At 38.5% G+C, this 24,163-nt stretch overlaps 1 protein-coding gene across 1 annotated transcript in view; it reads right to left on the bottom strand.

The window, feature by feature from the left end:
• PACRG (parkin coregulated) overlaps window positions 1-24,163 on the bottom strand; it is a 277,211-nt gene that overhangs the window by 220,930 nt on the left and 32,118 nt on the right. The window contains exon 3 of the mRNA XM_081314796.1: window positions 18,701-18,835. Within this exon, the coding sequence (XP_081170922.1) occupies window positions 18,701-18,835 (135 nt within the window). The remainder of the gene's footprint in view (window positions 1-18,700; window positions 18,836-24,163) is intronic.

Here is a 24,163-nt window from a genome sequence, read left to right as displayed (position 1 = left end):
AACTCACTTAAAAATGTCTCACTTAACAGCAGAAATTATGATCAATTGTGATCATAAGTGATGGACTACCTGTATTTATTTTCATGAAGAAGAAAAATATAACGAAAGTATAATGAAAATTAACCATAGATTGGCAAGATTTGATTGGTAAGGCAAAGTTAAAATCTTTTAAATCTTTCTCTTCAAGGTGGTCAGAACCACGTGATGGGTTTTAAATTTTTCAAATAAGCCCTATAGCTTTAAAAGCACTATATAAACAAAGAGGAACACTTAAACCAGGGGTGTCAAACCGCAACGTCACGTGACGTGTCACAACGTATCGTGACTTTTTTTCCACTGCCGGCAATAGGGTGGGCGCAGTTTCGCCATGATGCATCCAGCCTGTGGGCTGGCAGTTGGACACCCCTGACTTAAACACTCGCTAATTTGAAAAACTTATTTGAATAATTTGAAAATTTTCTAAATGTCTTGAGGGAATAATACTTTGACTGGCTGAGTCAATTAAATTAGCTCTGGAGTTATCTACATGACCCAGCACGTTGTCCAAACAGGAGATGAATACTCTCTGTACGGAAGATTTTTTTGGTGGGCTAATCTACTTAACATTTATACATACATACATACATACATACATACATACATACATATATATAAAATAGGGATGCGGTGGCTCAGTGGGTTAGGACGCTGAGCTTGTCAATCAGAAAGGTCGGCAGTTTGGCGGGTCGAATCCTGAGTGCCGCGTAACAGAATGAACGCCTGTTACTCGTCCCAGCTTCTGCCAACCTAGCAGTTCGAAAGCACGTAAAAATGCAAGTAGAAAAATAGGGACCACTCCGGTGGGAAGGTAACAGTGTTGCGTGCGCCTTTGGCGTCTAGTCATGCCGGCCACATGACCACGGAGACGTCCTCGGACAAGCGCTGGCTCTTCGGCTTTGAAACGGAGATGAGCACCGGCCCCTAGAGTCGGAAACGACTAGCATGCATGTGCGGGGGAACCTTTACCTTTATATATATATATATATAGATCTTTCCCTCCCTTTCTTTTTTTCTCCCTGAAAGATAGGGCCCTAAACAGGATTGAAAAGATCAGGGGATTTATTTTCATGATAATAGTGTGTCATCAGAAGAAACACAGCATACCAGCAGCACAAATGAAAACATCAAATGACACATTGATTTTCCTGATAGTCACATTGTCAATTTGTTTTGGTCTGTTGTCTGCCAAGCTGCTTTCTCTGTAGCTGTTTACTTTACTTTTGTTTTTTTTTAAGGAGGTAGTGGGGAGAGAGAGGAGAGAAGAATTACCACAAATAGGACCAAGACTGAATCCTTCATTACACTTCTAACTGGGACAAGGCTTTGGATTCACCTCAAGAGAAAAAACAAAAATAATGTTCCAGAGTGGCAATGAAGAGAAATTTAACTCCTAGATAGAAAAAAAACTCTTTTCAGGCTGATGATTATGTGTAGGCTTTAAAGACAAAAGTGAAGCAAACTTGGTACCTCTGGACGGCAACCTTTGCACCTGGGAGAGAAAAGGCTTTCAGATATAAAAGGGGGAAAAATGACATTGCCATAGGTGTATACTATAGGCCGCCCAACCAAGCAGAGGAAATAGATGAACTTTTTGCTAGTCAGCTAACTAAGGTATGTAAGAAGCACATCACAATAGTAATGGGGGACTTTAATTACCCTGATATCAACTGGGAGACAAACTCTGCACCAAGTGGAAGATCAAACAGATTTCTGACAAACCTAGCAGACAACTTTCTCTCCCAAAAAGTAGAGAAGGGAACTAGGGGTTTAGCCATATTGGATTTAATTCTCACAAACAGAGATGAAATGATAGAAAGTGTCAAAGCCACAGGAACCTTGGGGGGAAGTGATCATGCAATATTGGAATTCAACATTATGGAGGCACAAGCAATAGAACACAGTCAAAGTAGAGTCTTGGACTTTAAAACAGCTAATTTCAATAAACTTAGAGAGACCATGGGAAGAATTCCATGGATGAGAATCCTAAAGGGGAAAACAACTCAAGAAGCTTGGGAAATTTTGAAAAGTGAGATAATAAAGGCCCAGTCTAGTACAATACCAACAAAGAAGAAAAATAACAGCTCTCAAAAGAAACCAGCATGGCTGCATAAAGAACTCTCTGATAAATTGAAAGATAAAAAGGACAAGTATAAGAAGTGGAAAGAGGGGCACATAACTAAGGCAGAATATCAGCAAACAGCCCGTGCCTGCAAAGATGAAGTGAGGAAAGCTAAGGCTCAAAATGAACTAAGGCTTGCGACCAAAGTCAAAAATAACAAAAAATGCTTCTTTCAACATATAAAAAAAAGAAAAAAGTTAAGGAAATGATTGGTCCATTAGTGGGGGAAAGTGGCAAGGTGACAAGCAATAGGGAGAAAGCAGAACTATTTAATTTGTTTTTTACATCTGTCTTTACACAAAGGGGAAAAACAGTCCAACCTACCCAAACCAGTGCCATAAAAAACAGAATAGAAACACAAGTTAAGATAGGCAAGAAAATGGTAAGTGAGCACCTGTCCAGCCTAGACGAGTTCAAATCACCAGGACCAGATGGATTACACCCCAAGGTTCTCAAGGAACTGGCAGACGTGATCTCAGAACCACTGAACTATATTTTTCAAAGATCCTGGAGCACTGGGGAACTACCAGAGGACTGGAAGAGAGCTGATGTAGTTCCCATCTTCAAAAAAGGGAAAAAAATAGATCCAGGAAACTACAGACCTATCAGCCTGACCTCAATACCTGGGAAGATTCTGGAAAAGATAATCAAACAACAAATCAGCGAACACCTTGATGCAAACAAAGTCATCACTAAAAGTCAACGTGGGTTTGTCAAAAACAGATCATGCCAGACAAATCTTATTACATTCTTTGACCAAGTGACAAAACTAGTGGACCAGAGGAATGCTGTAGATATAATTTACTTGGACTTCAGTAAGGCATTCGATAAAGTAGATCACAACCTACTACTTGATAAGATAGAAAAATGTGGGTTAGATAGCATTACCACCAGATGGATTCGTAGCTGGCTGACAGGCCGTACTCAGCGTGTGGTCCTCAATGGAACCGCATCTACATGGAAGGAAGTGTGTAGTGGGGTGCCCCAGGGCTCTGTTCTGGGCCCAGTGCTCTTCAATATCTTCATTAACGATTTGGATGAGGGGATAGATGGGGAACTCATCAAATTTGCAGACGACACCAAGCTGGCAGGAATAGCCAATACTCCAGAAGATAGGCTTAAGATACAGAAGGATCTGGAGAGACTCGAACACTGGGCACTATCTAACAAAATGAAATTCAATGGTGAAAAAAGTAAGGTTCTACACTTAGGCAGGAAAAATCAAATGCATAGGTATAGTATAGGTGGTACCTTGCTCAATAGTAGTAGCTGTGAGAGGGATCTCGGAGTCTTAGTAGACAATCACTTCAATATGAGCCAGCAGTGTGCTGCAGCTGCCAAAAAAGCCAACACAGTGCTAGGCTGCATTAACAGAGGGATAGAATCAAGATCAAGTGAAGTACTAATACCACTTTACAATGCTTTGGTAAGGCCACACCTGGAATACTGCATCCAGTTTTGGTCACCACGATGTAAAAAAGATGTCGAGACTCTAGAAAGGGTACAGAGAAGAGCAACAAAGATGATTAGGGGGCTGGAGGCTAAAACATATAGGGAACGGTTGCTGGAATTGGGTATGTGTAGTTTAATGAAGAGAAGGGTGAGGGGTGACATGATAGCAGTGTTCCAATATCTCAGGGGCTACCACAAAGAAGAGGGAGTCAGGCTATTCTCCAAAGCGCCTGAAAGCAGGACAAGAAGCAACAGATGGAAACTAGTCAAGGAGAGAAGCAACCTAGAACTAAGGAGAAACTTCCTGACAGTTAGAACAATTAACCAGTAGAACAACCTGCCTCCAGAGGTGGTGAATGCTCCAACACTGGAGGTTTTTAAGAAGAGACTGGACAGCCATTTGCCTGAAATGGTATAAGGTTTCCTGCCTGAGCAGGGGGTTGGACTAGATGACCTCCAAGGTCCCTTCCAACTTTATTATTATTATTATTATTATTATTATTATTATTATTATTATTATTATTATTATTATTATTATTATTATTATTATTTATTATTATTAAGATCTGAAGCACACTGTGATAACAAGATGTCTCCCCTGTGCTGTTGCTTACCGACTATGGCTATGCATGCCCTGCTTTTGGAGAAAAGGTAACTATTTCATCGGAATAAGGAGGGGTATTTGCTTTCCTTCTGGCTGCCAATCTACCATGTCTTTAAGCTTACAACACTGTGTGTTTCCCCTTAGGTTCATAATAATATGAATTGTCTTTATCCAAGTGCCTAACAAATCATTGTCACAGAGCCGCATACGACCTTTCTTTTCAATCTATGCAGTTTTTCAGGAGTTATAAATCAGTTGACTTTCAAGCTTGATGAGATGGCATATGCCCTGGTTTGAAGAACAGATGGAGGCTTAGGGGGGAAATTGTTTCTGCAGGCTTGCTACAAGAAGCGGAGCTCCATAAAAGTGAACCGTTCACACTAATTTCTCCCATAAATTATACAAGAAGAAAGCACCAGCCCATTCAGCAGAAAAAAAATATTCATTTAGTTTTCAGAGGTCATCTTCAAATTTAAATCAAAGTTATTTCTAGAACTTAAGGAGGTTTTCGGTCTAGAGCTTCAAGAAATAACAATTTGCATGGAATAAAACATTGCTTTTCATTTGTTCATTCATTTTCATTTGTTAAAAGAAAAGAAATGTTACAATTATTTGTTTAACAATATATGCTGTCTATCATTTTGGGGAAACTATTTAATGTTACCACATGTCTATTATTTCCAAGGCATATCCTTGTTTAATTGCAGTCACTTTTTGGACAGAAAGAAAATACATCCTGTTTGCGATCTGAGTTGTGGCATCTGGCATACATGGTCCTCTGGAGAAACTGGTTTAGTAATTCCCAAGCTTTGGGAAAGTGAACTTCTGATTGGTAAGTGAAAAGAGAAAGGGAGTGGCCAACAATACATAAAAAAGATGCTCTTAGTTCTGATGCAATAAAAGGCATTGTCTAGGTCTAGGATGTGTGAGAGCATTTAAGAAATCCTAATTTTAGAGATTTGTTTGATTTCTTCCTAACTCTGGTCTCAGTGGAACAGACTCTTAATTTTGACAAATTCTTTAGGCACATTTAGCTATATTTCATTACTGGGGTACAATTTTGGATTTACAGTTATGAGAAAATAACATTTTGGTATAATCACCACAATTTGGAACTTGTTTTATCACCATCACATCTAATATGGCCAAATTAGTTGTAAAGTCATTGTCAAGCTAATAACTGGAATACCCATACCTACAATGGTTAAGAAAACTAGATGCTTGATAAGAATAGCTGGTATGCAGTTGACAAAGAAATATCCTGCTGATTTAAAACATCTTATCGATTTAAAACATCCTATTAATTTACAATCTTGTGTGGACATAGAAAAAAAAGAAAACAGTTTGAAAATGAATTCATCAGTGAAATGATGAAATTCATAAAAGCAGACAATAAATCAAGGGATGTTATTATACAAGCATGTACTTTTGGTGTGTAATACTATTAAGATCACAATGGCTTTAAATGAATGAATTGCACATCTTTATTGCTGAAGGAGGCATTCTCTGATTTTGAGTTAGTCCAAATCTTTTCAAGTATTTCAACCAAGAAAGAAGTACCTCTTGACTCTCTATTTACATTATATTTTGTTGATGGTGTTTCTGAAAGCATTTGAAGCACAGATCTACTGCTTACTAAAATGTTTTACAAATGGAAGCAATCAGTTTATTTATATTAAATTATTCAGAATTTTGATTGGAACAATGGTAGTTTGCAATTAAAAGGTTGCAAATACTCACAATGCAACCATTAATTCAGTTCCTCAATGCATAAAGGCTTGAAATGAAGGGACTGTTTGTGAAATGCATAGTGTGCATGGGTAGCAATATAGCAATAGCACTTAGACTTATATACCCGCTTCACAGTGCTTTACAGCCTTCTCTAAGAGGTTTACAGAGTTAGCATATTGTCCCCCAATAATCTGGGTCCTCATTTTACTGACCTCGGAAGTCTGGAAAGCTGAGTCAACCTTGAGCCAGTGAAATCAAACTGCCGAACAGCAGGCAGCTGGCAGTCAGCAGAAGTAGCCTGCAGGACTGCACTCTAACCACTGCACCACCACGGCTCAATATAAATCACAGGTGATAGTTCCATACAAGGTTCAAAAGGCTGGCTTGAGTGAAGAAGAAAAAAATGCATGCAAAATTAAAGTTTAGCAATATTTTCATGTCTGTACTGATGAACGGGGCACCTGAATCAGTACTGTGAACTTGTTGATAGTGAATTAAAGTTTCTCTTATCAGCTCCAACCTTGAAACTGTTATTTCTGTCACACTGAAAACCCGTCCACTATCATCAAGGCTTTTTTAAAAATACATTCTTTTAGTGAGTTTCATTTATTAATGACTGGGCATCAATCAGAGGTTGAAGAATTTTGAAGAGAAAACAACTCCTTGGAAATGGTGAAAAATGAAAAATTAACATTATTCTTTCTGAATGTAAGACTCAAAACTTCCTCCCTGAAAGTTAAGCTACTCCCACACGAAATCCATAGAAGGACTTGTGATGAATTCAATGCTGAATTCATGCTTAAACTAGCTGAAAAAGTCAATGTGATCCTTGGAGAACTTCTTTTGCTTCAAGGGGAATGTCTTGAATTGGACACTGAATTGGTATTACAGCAAATTATGTCAAATATTTGATAGCTAAGGGAGTGCCAACTGCTCACCCAATACTTTTCAGAAGTTCATAATCATTGAAGGAAACGCAGAACGATTAAACGATGCATATTCCTCTGCCTCAAAATCGCAACTGAGATTAAGGCAGGATCCATGAGACAATTGGGGGAAGGTAGCACTGACTTTCATTCAGTCATGTCAGTATTGTGGCTTGTGTATTTAAGCATGGGGGGCAGGTCATCATAGGTTATAAGTGGTAGATGCTTTTGACTGTGTAACCAAAGTTAGATCATAAATGGAAGAGAATTTTGATTCTGTAAGTGTAAGCCATAGTACTTTGTAAGTGATGGAGACATTCACAATTTCTTGGTAGGAGACAAGCAAAAATCATAAGCATAAACGACTCCCTTTCTTTTTCTTTTTGAAAGTTGAAAAATGGTACATACAGACATATCAATCATGCTGTTGCCTTTCAGAAAAGGAGTAAGACATATTAAATAACCTTCAGATAAGAAAAACAATTTCAGCTAATCTATTTTACACTAGCATTTACTCTATCATGGTATTCTTTTATATCCTTTCCAACTATCTTTTGTTCCACTCACATCTACAGTTTCACACAGTACCTTTTGTTCTTTACTGAAATATAGGTAAAGGTAAAGGTAAAGGTTCCCCCGCACGTGCGTGCTAGTCGTTTCCAACTCTAGGGGCCGGTGCTCATCTCCGTTTCAAAGCCGAAGAGCCAGCGCTCATCCGAGGATGTTTCCGTGGTCATGTGGCCGGCATGACTAGACGCCAAAGGCGCACGGAACGCTGTTACCTTCCCACCGTAGTGGTCCCTATTTCTCTACTTGCATTTTTACGTGCTTTCGAACTGCTAGGTTGGCAGAAGCTGGGACGAGTAGCAGGCGCTCACTCTGCTACGCGGCACTCGGGATTCGACCCGCCAAACTGCCGACCTTCTGATCGACAAGCTCAGCGTCCTAACCCACTGAGCCACCGCGTCCCTACTGAAATATAGTAAGTCTAATTAATCAACATAGAAAAAGTAATAATTGAAATCTTAGAGGTTCTGTACTCCCCAAATCAGATAAACTATCATTCTTCTTTGGAGGCCTGTTTTGTTTTTTTAACTCCTTGTAATGGCTGGAATTCAAATTCTAGCAAAGTCCGTTATTAAAGGAAAAAGAGATTTAGGACATTTTCAAAGCAACGTCCTTTATACTTTAGGACAAACAAATTATCCAGCTGATAATGTTGGTAAAATACATGCTGGTATTTTAATAAATGTGATATTTTACTTAAGGATGTAGGACAGCCATTTCATTAAAATTCTGAATCATAAATATGAAAACAATATGAAGAAAAAACAGTAATGTTGCAAACAGCTGAAACTATTTAAAAAGGAAATTCTATGATCTTTGAGCAGAAGAAATGATAATACCGTGAATAGTGAATAATGTTGAAATATGCTATGATCATTATTGCCAATCATAGATACCAAGGTAGGTAACCATAGCCAGCTAGGTAGCTTTGCAAAAAGAACTTGCTATTCTGTGGTTATTACTGTAATGTTTCTTATTTGGATGGATAATTCTACCCTTATTTCATAGATTACAATACTACCAAGTTAGGAAAAGAAATTCTCACATGAAAATAATGCCTTCTTTCTATGTAAATTCTGTTCTTTCCTGTCATGGAAACATTCGTCACTGGTCTGTAAGCCATTTGACACCTTATTTTGTAATGTGTGTTATCTCTTTTAGTTGTTCAGTGGTAAAGAAAGTGCAGAGGTAGTTGCTTAAGGGCATTTTCATTTATTGTTCATACTGTAGGTGCAAGATTAACCACAGGTTAAGCCTTAAAAAAAGTTAGACTTTATTGTATGAGCAACATACTATTTATCTATCACCTGATAAAAATATTCTGTTTTATAATATCACTCTTCTAACTATAAAACAAAGGTTTTCAGAAATAATTTAAAAAATAAGTGTATTTAGTTGGCCAGGAAATCCATGGGCAAGAGGATATAAAAATCTCCGTTCCAAATTGCAGATCATTTCAACACCCACTTAGCATTACCAGAACTGCAATGCATCATATCCTCTGTTTCTGTCTTATACATACATACATACATAAACGCGTCCCCAAAACTCAAGTCTATGTTATTTTTGTATATATTATTCCTTTACCATCCCTGGTATGTGATATAAAGTTTGTTTCAGATGGTCTATGGATTGTTCAATTGTTTGCCTTCTGCTAAAATATGAGATCAAGAAACGAGTTTGTTTTTATATTAGAGACAGCCAAATATGGCAATAAAAAGAAGATTTATACTGTATCATATGAATGTAAGAAGTACCATGCTAGATCAAACCAAAACCTTACCTAACTGAAAATTTTCTTCCCAAATCAGTTAAGCACATGCCTATAGAAAACCCAACAGAAAGATGCAAGTATAAGAATGTATCTTAAACCAAGGTGGCTGCCCTCCAGACTTCCTTTAATTTCCCTTCTTTCGAAAATATGTAAGGGCAGCAAATAAATTGAACTGGTTCTAGCCATGACACCAGTTTAACTGAAGTATAATATGTTGTGAAGATCCTTTCTGCAAAAAGTGTCTGTTTAAAAAAAAAAGCTAGGTTTTACAATATTTGAAGCACATTCCAATAAAAATGTATTCACAGTAACGTGGCAATCAGAATGGCATGCAAACCCTCCAGTTATCATTTCATCTTAACATACGGTAGCAGTTGTTCTGCCTAATCATATTACACTTCTGTTTTGATTCCCCATAGCTTAGGTCACAAGAAGGATGATTCATTAACTATTTTTACTGAGATAAACCAGTTGAAAGTGCATGGCTTAAAAATAACAACACAGTCCTATGTGTTTCCACCTATATCTAAATCAGTTGAATTTTTAATTCAGGTTGTAAGTCCTGGAAGCTGCACATGGGACCACATGATAGCATTGATCTATGGGCTTTAGAAGGACATTGCAAATTCCAAGATTGTGCAAGTCATTCAGATCTGGGATTCTTAACCTTTCATATTCTGGATGTTGCCAACCATCATATCAAGGAACCAGGCCTCCACAAAGATAAAACAATACCCCTTCCACACACTTTTTCCAAACATGAGATATATATTCTGCTATTACATGGATCAGTTGCAGCAGGTTTTAAGGACACAGAAGCATGGTGGTAATGCGGTTGACAATCATTCTTATTACTGTAATTGCAAAATGAGTGTATTAACTGGAGCTGGAACAGCATTTGCCATTGTGAAAGCAGATTTTCCCTAAAAGAAAATCAAGAAAGATGTTTAAAGCTTGTGGTATGTTTGTGGTGTGTGTGTGTGTGTGTGTGTGTGAGAGAGAGAGAGAGAGAGAGAGAGAGAGAGAGAGAGAGAGAGAGAGAGAGAGAGAGAGAGAGAGAGAGAGAGAGAGAGAGAGAGAGAGAGAGAGAGAGAGAGAGAGAGAGAGAGAGAGAGAGAGAGAGAGAGAGAGAGAGAGCGCTGAGATGCTTGGTTCCCCCAGCACATTCAACTGGAGACTAGTTGCTTTAACCTCCTAATTTCTTTTTCCTTCTCTCTTGAAAACACTTTTGGTAGCCAATGAACAGGCAAGATTTAGGGTATCTTGCTCTGTGTTAGATTAGGGTTTAATACTTTCTAATGAAAAAAAGATTCAGACTCCCAAGTCAACTTTGTTTGCTTTATTTTATAGACCTTAACCCAGCCTTTGATTCAATTTCCAGGGAAATCCTTTGACACCAACTTAAACCTACAGTTGATAGATGGCTTCTCTCATATATGCACTTTGTATGAATATCAGACTGAGAGTGTGGTGCAATATAACAAGCCATCTCTCAGATATAGTGGTAATTACCAATGGAGTTAACTAAGGTGCATCCTATCTTCATTATTATCCCATTATTATCTCAGGGCAATTCTGGGGATTTAAATAAACAACATTATGCTTTGAATTTGACAAACAATGCCCTATGTATACTATACTACAGTATGCAAATAGTATGATAATGCTATCAAAGACAGTAAGACTAACAAAAAAACAAGAGAGCTATCCCATTTTTCCAAGGATCTCTTACCGTAATTAACTAATCTCATACAGTTTGCAAGGAGTTATAACTGATCTGGATGGGAAGCCTACGGAAAAGGTAGCTTGATTCATATTTGGAATGTATGAGCTGTCATGGCACAATGGTTAAAATGCAGTATTGCAGGCAAACTCACTGCTCACTTCAGGAGTTCGAATCTGACAGGCTCAAGGTTGACTCAGCCTTCCAGCCTTCCAAGGCTAGTAAATTGAGAAGCCAGATTGTTGGGGGGAATATGCTGACTGTGTAAACCACGTAGAGAGGGCTGTGAAGCACTGTGAAGCAGTATGTAAATCTAAATACTATTGCTAGTGTTATTGCTATGATGCAATATACCAGGAACCTTTTTCTTTTCTTTTTCATTATTTTGTGTATGTACCCTGTTTATTTATTTTTATTTTTATTTATTTTTTTGGATTTATATTCTGCCCTTTCCCGAAGGACTCAGGGCGGTTTACAGGGTACTTAAAACACTGATACAAAAATTAAAAACAATTAAAAAGAATTAAATTTAATCCCTGAAAAAATATAAAAAACCCTATTAAAAACTCTCAGCCTGGGCCGGGGAGCTCGAAGAGCCAGGTCTTCAGGTCCCGGCGAAATGAACGAAGGTCGGGGGCGGTCCTAAGCTCCATGGGCAGCTGGTTCCAGAGGGCAGGCGCACCCACAGAGAAGGCCCTCCCCCTGGGTGTTACCCACCAGCAATCTTTAACCGGTGGCACCCTGAGAAGGCCCTCCCTGTGGGAGCGCACTGGACGAAGGGAACTTGATGCCGGCAACAGGTGTTCCCTCAGATATCCCGGACCCAAGCCATTAAGGGCTTTATAGGTCATCACCAGCACCTTGAATCTCACCCGGAGGGCAACCGGAAGTCAATGCAGCTCGCGGAGTAGAGGTGTTACATGGGAGTGTCAGGAAACCCCCATCACAACTCGCGCGGCCGCATTCTGCAACAGCTGAAGCCTCCGAGTGGTCCTCAAGGGCAGCCCCATGTAGAGAGTGTTGCAGTAGTCTAAATGGGAGGTCATGAGCGCATGAGTGACTGTGCGTAGAGCATCTCGGTCCAGGTAGGGTCGCAAATGGTGCACCAGGTGAACCTGGACAAAAGCCCCCCTGGTCACAGCTCCTATGTGATCTTCAAAATTGAGCCGTGAATCCAGGAGGATGCCCAAGTTGCGAGCCCTATCAATGGGGGGTAACACCTCACCCCCCATCGTTAAAGATGGAATAGTCTGGTTAACCCGAGATGCCGATATGCACAGCCACTCAGTCTTGGCAGGATTGAGACGAAGCCTGTTTCTCCCCATCCAGACCCGGACCGCCTCCAGGCAACGGGACATCATGGGACATTGATGGAGCAATTATATGAATTGATTGAATAAGATAAACTGCCTGTCCTGTTCAGAGGATCTCTACAGCATTTCTTTCTTTTTTCTCTCTAGAGACATATAGTATATTTCAGCTGCTCTACAGCCATTTAAAATCAAACTGTTGGTCCCACTCTTGTATGGGGCTCAACTAAATATAAGTATCATTTATGCTAAACCAGAAAGAATGTAAACTAATGAAAGCTTATGAAAACAGTTCAAGATGTGTTCTTGATGTAGCCCTGTGATAGGACGCGGAGCTGCTAAAGTCTGAAATAAGACCATGGCTATTTTTCCCCCCCAATACTGCCTAAACATTCAACCCTGAGGTTGAGCATCTCTTATCTTGCTAGGCAAGCTATGTTTCTCTAGAAGCAACAAATTGGAGGCAGACTTCAGAAATTGGCAGAATTTGTCCAAGTTTCAGTACTGCTGAAACTTGGACAACACCTGATTGTAGTACATTACTTACTTAAAGAATCCTTAATACAGAATTGCAAACTGAATATAGCAAAATGCCAGCTGAAATAAAACCTGAGCGAAATTAAAGTCTGTTTCAACCAGCTGTAAAAATGGATCAGCATATACAGTAGTTAATGTGTTCTGTAGGACCTTAAACATTACTGCACTTTGACATCTTGCAATCAGTGCATTGGAGAGCAAGTTTTTAAAAACCCTTTAGGCAGAAATTATTTGCCCTCTGTATCTGGGAGCAGTGAATCACTGACCCTTGTTTTACTCTTTTGTGGTTTTTATACAGATCCTCCTAATGAATTGCTAATACCCCTCATTAGGCCAGTCCCACACAAACAGATAAATTCTATATGAGATTCCTTTGGGCAGGTAAAAGCAACTATTTAAACTTTCACCACGTTTGCACGTGTAGCTCTTAGAACTAATGTCTGAATGGTTTATGGCTCTTATTTTATTATTTTTTACAATTGTTATATGCCTGGTGAAATGCAGTAAAGCATTCACTCATTCATCCATCCATCCATTTAATCATTCATATGGGAAAGATAAGACATATTCCATTTAGCCTACACTGCAAATTACCAATGACATATATACTACAAGATGAGAAGTATAAATTGATATTATTTTATTGAATTATATTGAATTAAAAATGAGAAAGATGGTAAAATGATTACTTATACATTTTCTAGTAAACTCAAAAAATATGGTTTGATAGCTGCATATTTTATAGTTCTAATTAATTGGGGAAAAGTTGGTTATTCTTGTTCTGTTCCAGCCTACTACCGGCCCTGCAGAAAAGGCAGGGACAACCCCTTTACAAAGGCAAAAGGCTGGAACTAAGCCTGCCAAATTTATTGACACAAAACAGAGCAAACTGAACCACAAAACAGGAGCTATTCAAACGGTTGCCTTCAGCAAACCAGCCCTCCCACACATTCCCCTTTTAAACAGTTCAAGGCGTGGCTTCTCTCTGCCTCCTTCCGAGGTGCCCCATTGCCTTCCTCTGTTTACTCCTGATTGACTGCCTCCTGCGCTGGGCGTCCTTGAACAGGGCCAGCTGTGGGTCATCTTCATCCACGCTGTCAGGCTCACACAGCTGGGTCTGCATAGTAACCAGATGAGAGGGGCCTGGCTGAGAGCTCTGCGAAGCCTCAGAACTGTCCTCTGCAGGCTCTCCAAAATCCCCCTCCTCCTCCTCCTCCTCTGAATCATCCGACCCAACTGCCAAACCCACAGGCTGACCCTGAATCACAACAATTCTGATGTTGTGCCTTTGCTTATGGCATTTAGCATTTTTGCATTCTGTACAACCTTCTGTACAATCACCATTGAAAAATGATACTGTTCTCTCAATGATGTTTCTAAATAATTATATTAAATAAATATATGAATGTAGTAGTAGTAGTAGTAACATTAGTACAAAGCATTTCTGCATATAGGAGAGGTTAGCTTCTCTTTCCAATGGCAGGTCCTTGTGATCATGTTCAAAGCTAATTAGGAAATCTTCCCTTCCAGAGCTGGTAGCAGGAGGGTTGTGCGAAAGACTACACCAGAAAAGAGTCTGGAAAAGCCTTCCATATTTCTAGCCTGAGTTTCCAGACAAATAGTAGGATATCAATGTAGTAGTATAATAGCAAGAAAAGGAATGTTATCCATCATTTTTTCACAGACCTACATAATTGTTTTAGCCAATGACTCGATCTTCCATCTCCTTGTAAGTATTCCTATCCATCCTCTCTTGTGTATATTTAGTAAAGGGAAGTCCATTGCCTTCCTGTGTAATTGGTTCTACTATCACACTATTCTAATTATTGGGAAGTTACTCCTATCAAGGAATCAACACCTTCCTTTGTGTACCTTAACACTATTCTTCTATTTTCAGTTTTTTGGGATACAGGAAAATACAGGAAAAATAATTGCTGCCATATAATAGTTCTTGAAGAACTATCTCCCTTTTGTTTCTCCTTTTCTAAGCTAACATTCTTAGTTTCCTTATTCTATCTTTTTGTCACAGTTTCGTTTGCTTGTTGGTGTTCAGAGATACTTTTTATTTACAGTTCAGGATAGGTTACTTATCTACCTCTTCTAGGAATCATAGCCACAAGGGAGGAAAAAAGCTTTAAAAATGTTGTCACAAGCCAGCACAGTTGCTCCATTTTGCTGGATTATATGAAAGTAGCAGTATTTTTGAGGTCTTCAGAGGTAATGTTTTTATGAAATGGGAGGAACAATATGTCATGATGATTAAACTATTTTCTGCACTTGGGGAAAATGTCCAAAATCTAAATAAAACATATGTCCATCATGCAGGGACCTTTGTACACACTTTCTTCAACATGGGAGACAATTTAAGCAAACACTTTGTATTCATTCAGTATATCATTGTGAAAAGGAGATCTTACTTCTTCATTGCAAGCATTTTTAACTTCAGCTGTTGTTTAGATTGCTGTTCCATTCACTGTATTTCTCAGATCTCTTTATGGATATTTGCTCCAAAGAGGTGTCACTTCCTTTATCTAGGTCTGCTTCGCCTTGAAATTCAGTGTTCTTGCTTCTCATTATGGAGATACGTTCTCCATGGGATGTTACCATATCTTTTCACACATGAATGTACTCCATTGTAAAACCAAATCTGCAAACTGACTGATGCTGTAGAAATACCCCAATACACATTTTTTTTCTCATAGATGGAATTGTATGCCCCAAACCCAACTATGCCTAAATAAAACGCCTCTATGGCCACACTGCTGTATAATTCATTATGGCATTCTATTTACAACTAAGTAGGCATTACACAAGTATGTAAATCACTCTACTTATTTGATACCTCCTTTCTTCTAGGAAGCCTAAGGCAGCATGAGTTCTCTCCCCCCCCTGCATGTTATTCATCAAGGCTAGAAAGTCAAGTTGAAAGAAAAAGTGACACTTTGATAGTTGAAAACCAAGAATTCCAATTTGATTCTCCTCTAACATCTCAACCAATTGTTTCCTTATCATGGTTCTGAATAAATAGCAGAAAAACTAAATGTTCAGACAATAATTAAGTGGTTATAAGAAACCCTAAATAGCAATACTTTCCTCTCCTTAGGAGAGCAGCTGAATTATGTTATGTGTGTCTAAAAGATAATACTGAAACAACCTGCTACTGGTAAGACAGGGGTCCCCAACCCCCGGTCCGTGGACCAGTACCGGGCCACGGCATGCCAGCAAGTGGGCCGCACAAACAAGCAAAGCCCCATCCGTGACATGTAGGCAGCACACAAAACCATGCACTCTTTGGTCTGCAGAAAAACCTGTCTCCACGGAACCGGTCCCTGGTGCCCAAATAGTTGGGGACCTCTGTGCTAAGAGATATTTATCTGTCTCTTGGCTTTTAGTTGTTTCTGCCTGTTTCCTATGAGATCTTGGTCCCTGATCTCTTTGTCCAAGCATCAATTCTTTTTTAAGGGAGACCAGAACACCACAACCTCTTTTCCCTCTTTTTAAAAAAGGGAAAGTCCACTGGTCAACCCAGAAAGTACAAAGTTTTGAAACTGATCCCACCTTCCCTGACTTAATGTGTGTAACCAGAAGGATCCAAATCTTGTACTTCCGTGGTTGTTACTTCCAGCCAAGTATTGATTCCTCACTTCATCTCTTTAGACAGCTTCCAGTTTCCATATCAGTCCTTACAGTTAAATCCCTTTAATTCCAGCTCTTCAAAAATAATTCAACAATTGCATCTCAGCTACACAATAATCTAGATGACCATTCAGTGGCTATAAGTGATTAAAAACATCAAAAACAAGAACCCTCAAATTCTTTGGTGCCAGCTAGGGATCATTAAGTTGAACAATCATCTGATGGATCCATAGTTTCAAAGATTTTTTTTTAAGTTCATCCTGTCTGTATACAATATGAAAGTAAAAGGGAAAAAATCACTGTATGAAGAGTTTTGTGCATGCCAGTTAAAGGAGCCTTTTCATAAGTTGAATGATAGTGGACATGGCTGGAATTTCAGATCAGAAAGCTACCAATCATGGCTCTTTTCTATGATGTGCATCATATCAGCCCAATGCAGACCTCTTCCAGCTGCACATCAGACCACACTGTACAACCGGCAAGACATCCAATGCTATACAGATTCCTGCTAGCTGTGGGATAGGTTGAAAGCATAGCAAAGCTTTAGATTGGTGCCTATGGTGTTATCAGCTAACCTAAAGATCAAAAAACAGCTGGAATTACAGGAGCTTTTTAATATTCATGTTCTCTTCATACCACACAGTTTTTAGAACTTTGTAAAAAAAATCTTCTGCTATATACAGTAAGGCAGCAAAAGAGGGATTGAAAATAATAAAATACTTATTACAGTGTTTAAGTGTATTTATTAAGTGTATTTATTACACTTCTGTGCATTTCCCTCCTTTTCTTTTCTAAATCTTTACCACTAAAATTCCCAAGTAAGCAATATTAGGTCATGCCACCTTTTAAAAAAATAGATATAATTAAACTTAAATCTGTTTAAGTTAGCCTATAAGTCATTTTGTAATTGATGGACTTTGGCCCATCGGTTCTGCTTTGTGATTTATTTCCTATGTCTATTAATTCAAATAAAATGTATTATTAGCTTAAGGATATAATTTTGAGGAAAATCAAAACAGAATAATTAATATCACAAATTTCATATAAAGTTAATACAAAGATCCTTACATAAATATTATAATGTCTACATTTATCTATAAATATCAGTAATAATATTCTATAAGATTAGAAAATATCACACCAAAAGTCATTGTATATATGAGTGAAATACATCCTTTAAGTTTTGATGCAATCTTTCTTAGTTCATTTACAGGGTGCCAAATTGTTTAATAATACACATTATAGATCATTATTATTATTTTCATGTGTAAAAACCACTTATTTTTTATTTTAATTACCTAAATTAAATGAGCATGAGCTACTCAAACATTCTAAGAATGGCTTATGTGCTTCTTTTTATTTTCCTTTTTTTTTTAACTATTCCCAGTATATGATGTAACCTCAGGCTATCTTTGTCCGGTTTGAAGAAAAATCTTATCCCAGGCAATAAATAATATGCACAAAGAGAGAAATTCATTCTTTGATAACAAAAATAATTAAATAGAAAGAGCAGGTTAAAGATCAGCATTCATTTTTCAAATTAAATTTAAAAGCCTGCTCTAGTTACCTCAAAGATTGGCAAGTTTTACAAATAACATCACTGAGCCTTTTGGAGAGAAACACGGCTGCATTTGAATGAAGTCATTAGGCAATACATTTATTTTGAAGCCAATTAACCTTTTGTCAGAGATGTCAGAGCCATAATGGTTTCAGCAGTGGAGGTCAGCCTCTAACAGGGGCATGTATGACAGCGATTACGCTGTCTGACATATGCTGCAGCCTGGGAGTGAAGCGCTGGAATGAGAATCTGCCTTCGTTAGTATTCTGCTCTGCATTTCAAGGGAGCAGGCAATCTTGACCTATCCATTTAGGTAATTAAAGCTTCCATTTGGAACTGTCCTGCAGGAAGGTGAAATTGGGGGGGAGGGCAGGGAGATAAATTGCTGCTGCTGCTGCTCACTGTATCCAGCCACTTCCATCACTTGATGGACTGCCTGGGATAGGCTGGGTTGCCAGGTCCTCATAAAAATAGAGATGAATTGAGCAGGAGACAGTTCTCTAAGGCAAAGCAATTCTGTCAACTCCCTTTTTGCGGCATATAATTTCATTGTTCGCCAAGGTAGATGGCTGACTCAGGAGACCGGTCTCTGACTTGTTCCCCCACCGTCCTCTATTTGCTAAGAAATTACTCCACTTTATTTACTTATAAGCCAACAGTTTGGGCAATGACATTTGTCACTTCAATAAGTGCAGCTGCCTATCACAGCTGTGCCCTGACCTACCTTCCAGGCTATTTTGTTTCCTCTTGTATCATGCTCAAGGGCAATTGGGAAGTCGCCTCGTTCATAAAACTTGCGAAATGCTGTGGGCTTCGTTGGTCTTTCCTTAAAAGCTCCTGCAGCTGGAGGACCTTTCACCTATAATGTTAAAGAAAAACCTTTATGCAAAAATTGGCGCATGTCAAGAAATACATTTGTGTTCAGATCAGTGATTTATTTGAGACTATGACATCAGGGTGCTTCATATTTCAGCTTAAAGTACTGTTATCAGCACTCACCATGGAATATTTATCTCATTTAATAGGTGGTGGAAATTGTTATGGCCCACCTATAGCAGCTAGGCTAGATGAAAGAAGCAAGAGCTACGCAGATTTAAATATATGGCTGGGATACATCAAAATCTTGGAAATGATGATGCAATTTCCCAACCTTATTTATAATGCTGGCTGGGGAATCCTGGGAGTTGAAGTTCCCACTTCTTAAAGTTGCCAATGATTGAGTATCACTCATTTATAGTGGGTTAATATAGCCCAAACTCTTTGAATGATTTGAATTGCTTCTTCCTGGGTTTCTCTTCACTGAATTTAGTGGCTATTTATAAGTTTTCAACTAACTTGCTGATTATGTCTATTCTCTTTTTCATACCTTCCTCAGCTTTTCCACATTCACTCACAGGGACATTATGTTAAAGATGTGATTTTAAATTTGGACAGCTTAAGATTTGTGGATATTTAATGCTTTATAGTAAAATTATAACTACCGTATTTTCCGGCGTATAAGACAACTTTTTAACCCATGAAAATCTTCTCAAAAGTCAGGGGTCGTCTTATATGCCGGGTGCTGAAAATTTAGGGACAGGGCTGGCTGGAAAACCTGGAGCGGATCTCCCATTTTGTTTGCGCAAGGAAAGCGGGACCAATTGGAGAAGCTGCAGTCTGTGATTTTTTACAGGCTGGGGTCTGGGCGTCTTTCCTTCTAAAGTTGAAGAGCAGCTGTAATATATCCCAACTTGAAAGGCAGTTGGGGAAGGCAGCAGTCAGAGCAGCTGCTTAGCTCTAAGGACACAATTGACTCAGGAACTGGGTGGGCTGGCTGGAAAACCTGGAGCGGATCTCCCATTTGTTTTTGTTTTTTTAAATCCCATTTATATCCTGCCCTTCTCCGAAGACTCAGGGTGGCTTACAATTTAAAGCACAAATCAATGTGCTTAGAAATAGCCTTCATTCTATGTATATGCCTGCTTATTAGGGCTTTCACACACACCCCAAAGCAGCATAATTACAAAGTCAGCTTATTGCGCCCAACAATCTGGGTCCTCATTTTACCTACCTTGGAAGGATGGAAGGCTGAGTCAACCTTGAGCCTGGTGGGATGCGAACCTGCACTAATTGCAGGCAGCTGGTGTTACTTAAGGCTCTGAGCAGGGAAAGCTTTAGAGTGAATTAGGAAAAGTGAAAAAGTGAATTAGGAAAATAGGGAACGGTTGCTGGAATTGGGTATGTGTAGTTTAACGAAGAGAAGGGTGAGGGGTGACATGATAGCAGTAATCCAATATCTCAGGGGCTGCCACAAAGAAGAGGGAGCCAAGCTATTCTCCAAAGCACCTGAAAGCAGGACAAGAAGCAATGGATGGAAACTAGTCAAGGAGAGAAGCAACCTAGAAGTAAGGAGAAACTTCCTGACAGTTAGAACAATTAACCAGTGGCTGCCTCCAGAAGTGGTGAACCTGCCTCCAGAAGTGGTGAATGCTCCAACACTGGAAGTTTTTAAGAAGAGACTGGACAGCCATTTGTCTGAAATGGTATAGGGTTTCCTGCCTTAGCAGGGGGTTGGACTAGATGTCCTCCAAGGTCCCTTCCAACTTATTATTATTGTTATTGTTATTATTATTAAAGTTTAATCCACTTGCACTGTTTTATGTTTACATGTTTGATGACAAACAGCCTTATGTTTATAAGTGACAGTTTTCCTACTAAGCACCTGCATGTCATAAGCATTTGAATTAAAATTACCATATTAAAATCAAATCTGATGTTTTTTAATTTTTATTTGGTGTGCGTTGGAAGAGGGGTAGTCTTATACGGCGAGTATAGCCCAAACCCTATAATTTAACAGGAAATGTAGGGGGTTGTCTTATACGCCCAGTCGTCTTATACGCTGGAAAATACGGTATGTTTTTTTCCCCTGTTCTAAAGGTAACTTACTTAAAATATAAAAAGAGAGATCTTTTTATAAATGGCAGATATCACTATAGTTAAGTTTGTAAAATATAGGATGGAAATTATTTGCTTTCAACTCAACCATATTCAATTTTGTCTCATTCTCTTAACTATACCATCAAATTAAATCATGTACAGCTCTCGTAGTACAATGGAGAAATTTTCTGTTTGAAAGAATTCACACAAATAAGGAATGCTAAAGAATTTGTCCCTCAACCAAGAACCCACTGGGATCTAATCATAAGAAAATAAGGTCCACACACTTGTAATAAAATCAAATTAAGACATTTATTTAGTATTGTATGCTATTAGTTTGCTTATAAGGGGATGATAATTTATAATAGCAGAAGACACAGCTGGAGGACAAGAACAAACATACTAAGGTATAGTTTTATTTTTGGATGACATAACTATGGCTTTAACATTAAGCTTTCATTAAGGACAAAAAAGAGAAAAGGAATTAGGAAAATCTGATTTCCAGCAGTTATTTTGCAATCAAAAAATTGCATGGAATTATAGTGATTTAGCAACGCAGTGTGGACCGATTCATTTTATGACTGGAATCAAAAATAAGGAATAAGTCTGGAAATTTTTCATACTGTCAACCAATTTTATGGGGCTTGTTTTATGGGGCTTGCAATTTATTGCTTGTTTATATGGAAGAGCAGTATAGGGTTACACATCAGGATTTCCTCTATTGAAGAACTGTTTCAGTGTTTTGTTTTCGATTTAGAATCCATTAGCAAAAACAGTTTGTGACTGATATGGTCTTCTTCAGTTTAGCAGTCCCCAAATATAACCACATCCAACAGACACCAAGTTGGGGAAAGATGAGTTAATCTCTTTTCTTGCTTGAATAAGAAAAAATATTGCTGAACACTGAGGACTTTGCTTCTACATAGACAATTATATTATTGTATTGTAAGACTAAAACAAACTACAGTTATAGTGCAAAGATTACATTGATAACGAGACCAGAAAACAGCCAAAAACTACACCAGTGCCAGAGTCTGACTTTTCTTCCTTTAATGAAATAAATTACTCTTTATTTCATTTAATCTGTTTAATACATGATGAAGTCTGGAGACAACTTAAATCTGTTTTATCACAGTTATTGTTAATAAAGGTTGGTCATTCACCATCACCCACTTGAAATTACTGATAGCTAAGACTACAAATTTCTGTGCATTCATTTCAGAGCAAGTCTCACTGAATCTGCCAGTACTTACCAGAAAATAAACATGATTAGAAATGGAAAGCATCCTCACAGAAATCAAGTTGGGCATAAGTATATTTCTTATGTTTCATTAAGTAGGAAGTCCTGGCTTACGCATGTTAATACAGTAATAATCCCACCAACATATTCTTGCATGAGGGTATAAACATGTACACAACGATTAAGTTAACTGGACTTCAGACAAAAGCTGCAAAAAACAATGATTATCTCAAGTGTGCTGGGGCTTGAGATTTTTAAATACTGGTCTCCCAGGCCACATGACAAATTGTATTTAAAATGCAAAAAGGCTTTTAGAATGAATTTGCAAGAGAGTATAGCAGTTTGTTGTGCAAAGCAAAAAAATATATATTTATATGCATCTACTCTTGGTGTCTGAAAAATTGTTCGGGATTATGGCTGACACTTCCAAGCACGTTGTGAAGCATAAGCAGAGCAGTTTATAGTTAAGCTGTTCACTTTGCAGAAAGTCACAGCTAAGAAAGAGGAGCGTGACTTGATTCTTCTGTGAATCATCACAATGGGAAAATATAAATTATAATGCTATTCCATTTAATGCAAATTAGATCTATTGGAAATTAGTGACTCTTCCAGAATCTCTGAAAATCTCACACAAATGACAGAAGTGAAATGAATGCAAAGAACAAGCAGAAACCCATTTAGTTCTTATTTCTACTGTACAATTAAATCTAATGGATTGATTTTCAAGTGTTACCTCATATAAGCAGATGAGCTGCTTTGTATGGATGATACAGCTACCTTTAGAAACAGAAGGGAAGGGGAAGAACTGGTATGAGACATGGAAGACCTACGCAGGGGCAACAAACAGTTTTGGATGAATAAATGTTTTCTGATGCAACAGTTTCAACAAATCTGAAAGATTTAGACTTGAACTGCTCTTACACAGCTACCATAGACCTTCCTGCTTTTTCTGACCAATCCGTGACCATTACAATTTCTGTAATATATTGCTTGGTTAGTAGACCAAGTAAGTCTGCTATGTTTTATTTTAGATACAAATTTCTTACCTAGCAAATTTCTTATCTAAAACTAACAGAACACATACATGTCAGGATAGGGACTGCATTTATCATCTACACTTGTAAGTAATATCCGTACTCATAGGTTAACCAAAGGGAATAATTTTAATATTTTAAAAGCATTACAGCAAAAGAGGAGCACCTACGGCAGCACCTACGGCAGCACCTGCTGCCGGCATCAACTTCCCTCCGTCCAGTGCGCTCCCACAGAGTGGGCCTCCTCAGGGTGCCTCCGATCAGAGAATGTCGATTGGTGGCCCCAAGGGGGAGAGCGTTCTCTGTGGGCACGCCAGACCTGTGGAACCGCTTGCCGGTTGAGCTCCGGATGGCTCCCGACCTTCGCTCCTTCCGGCGCGATTTAAAAACTTATTTATTTGAACAATCTGGCCTGGTCTGATGGGTTTGGGGTTGGATTTAGTTTTAATACACTTTTATTATTGTATTATATTGGGCATAATTATTTAATTCTTTTTAACTCTTTTTTTAACTTTTGTATTTACATTTTGATATTTATTGCCCTGTACACCGCCCTGAGTCCTTCGGGAGAAGGGCGGTATAAAAATTTAATAATAAATAAATAATAATAAATGTCTGACGGGAAAAAAATAGCAAACCCTGTCTGACGTTTTCAGAGTAACAGCGGCTAATATTAGCTAATAAAGCTAATATTCAAATCACCAAGAGGGACTGCGCTGAGCACTCTGACTTTCTCCAGCAGCTTCTGTGTACAGTATTTCCTTGTTCAGTGTGAGCTTGGGCTTTCCCTCCCTTCTCAGGTTAAATCCACATTGACACAGTCTCCATTCCATCATCAGTGAAGCAATGGTACGCTTCCAATCCTGTTATAATTTGAGTATATCAGCAGCAGATGGCTACTGATAGCAAAATATTTGGTATGCTCAACATTTTCATGAGAGCGCATGGATAATTATAGATTTCTTATCCAATGTTACCCTACCTAACATTTATTTTC

This window comes from Vipera berus, assembly GCF_964194415.1.
Source record: "Vipera berus genome assembly, chromosome: 1".
Lineage (NCBI taxonomy): Eukaryota > Metazoa > Chordata > Lepidosauria > Squamata > Viperidae > Vipera > Vipera berus.
Note: the sequence above shows the minus strand (reverse complement) of the source record. Positions and strands in the feature narration are given on the sequence as shown.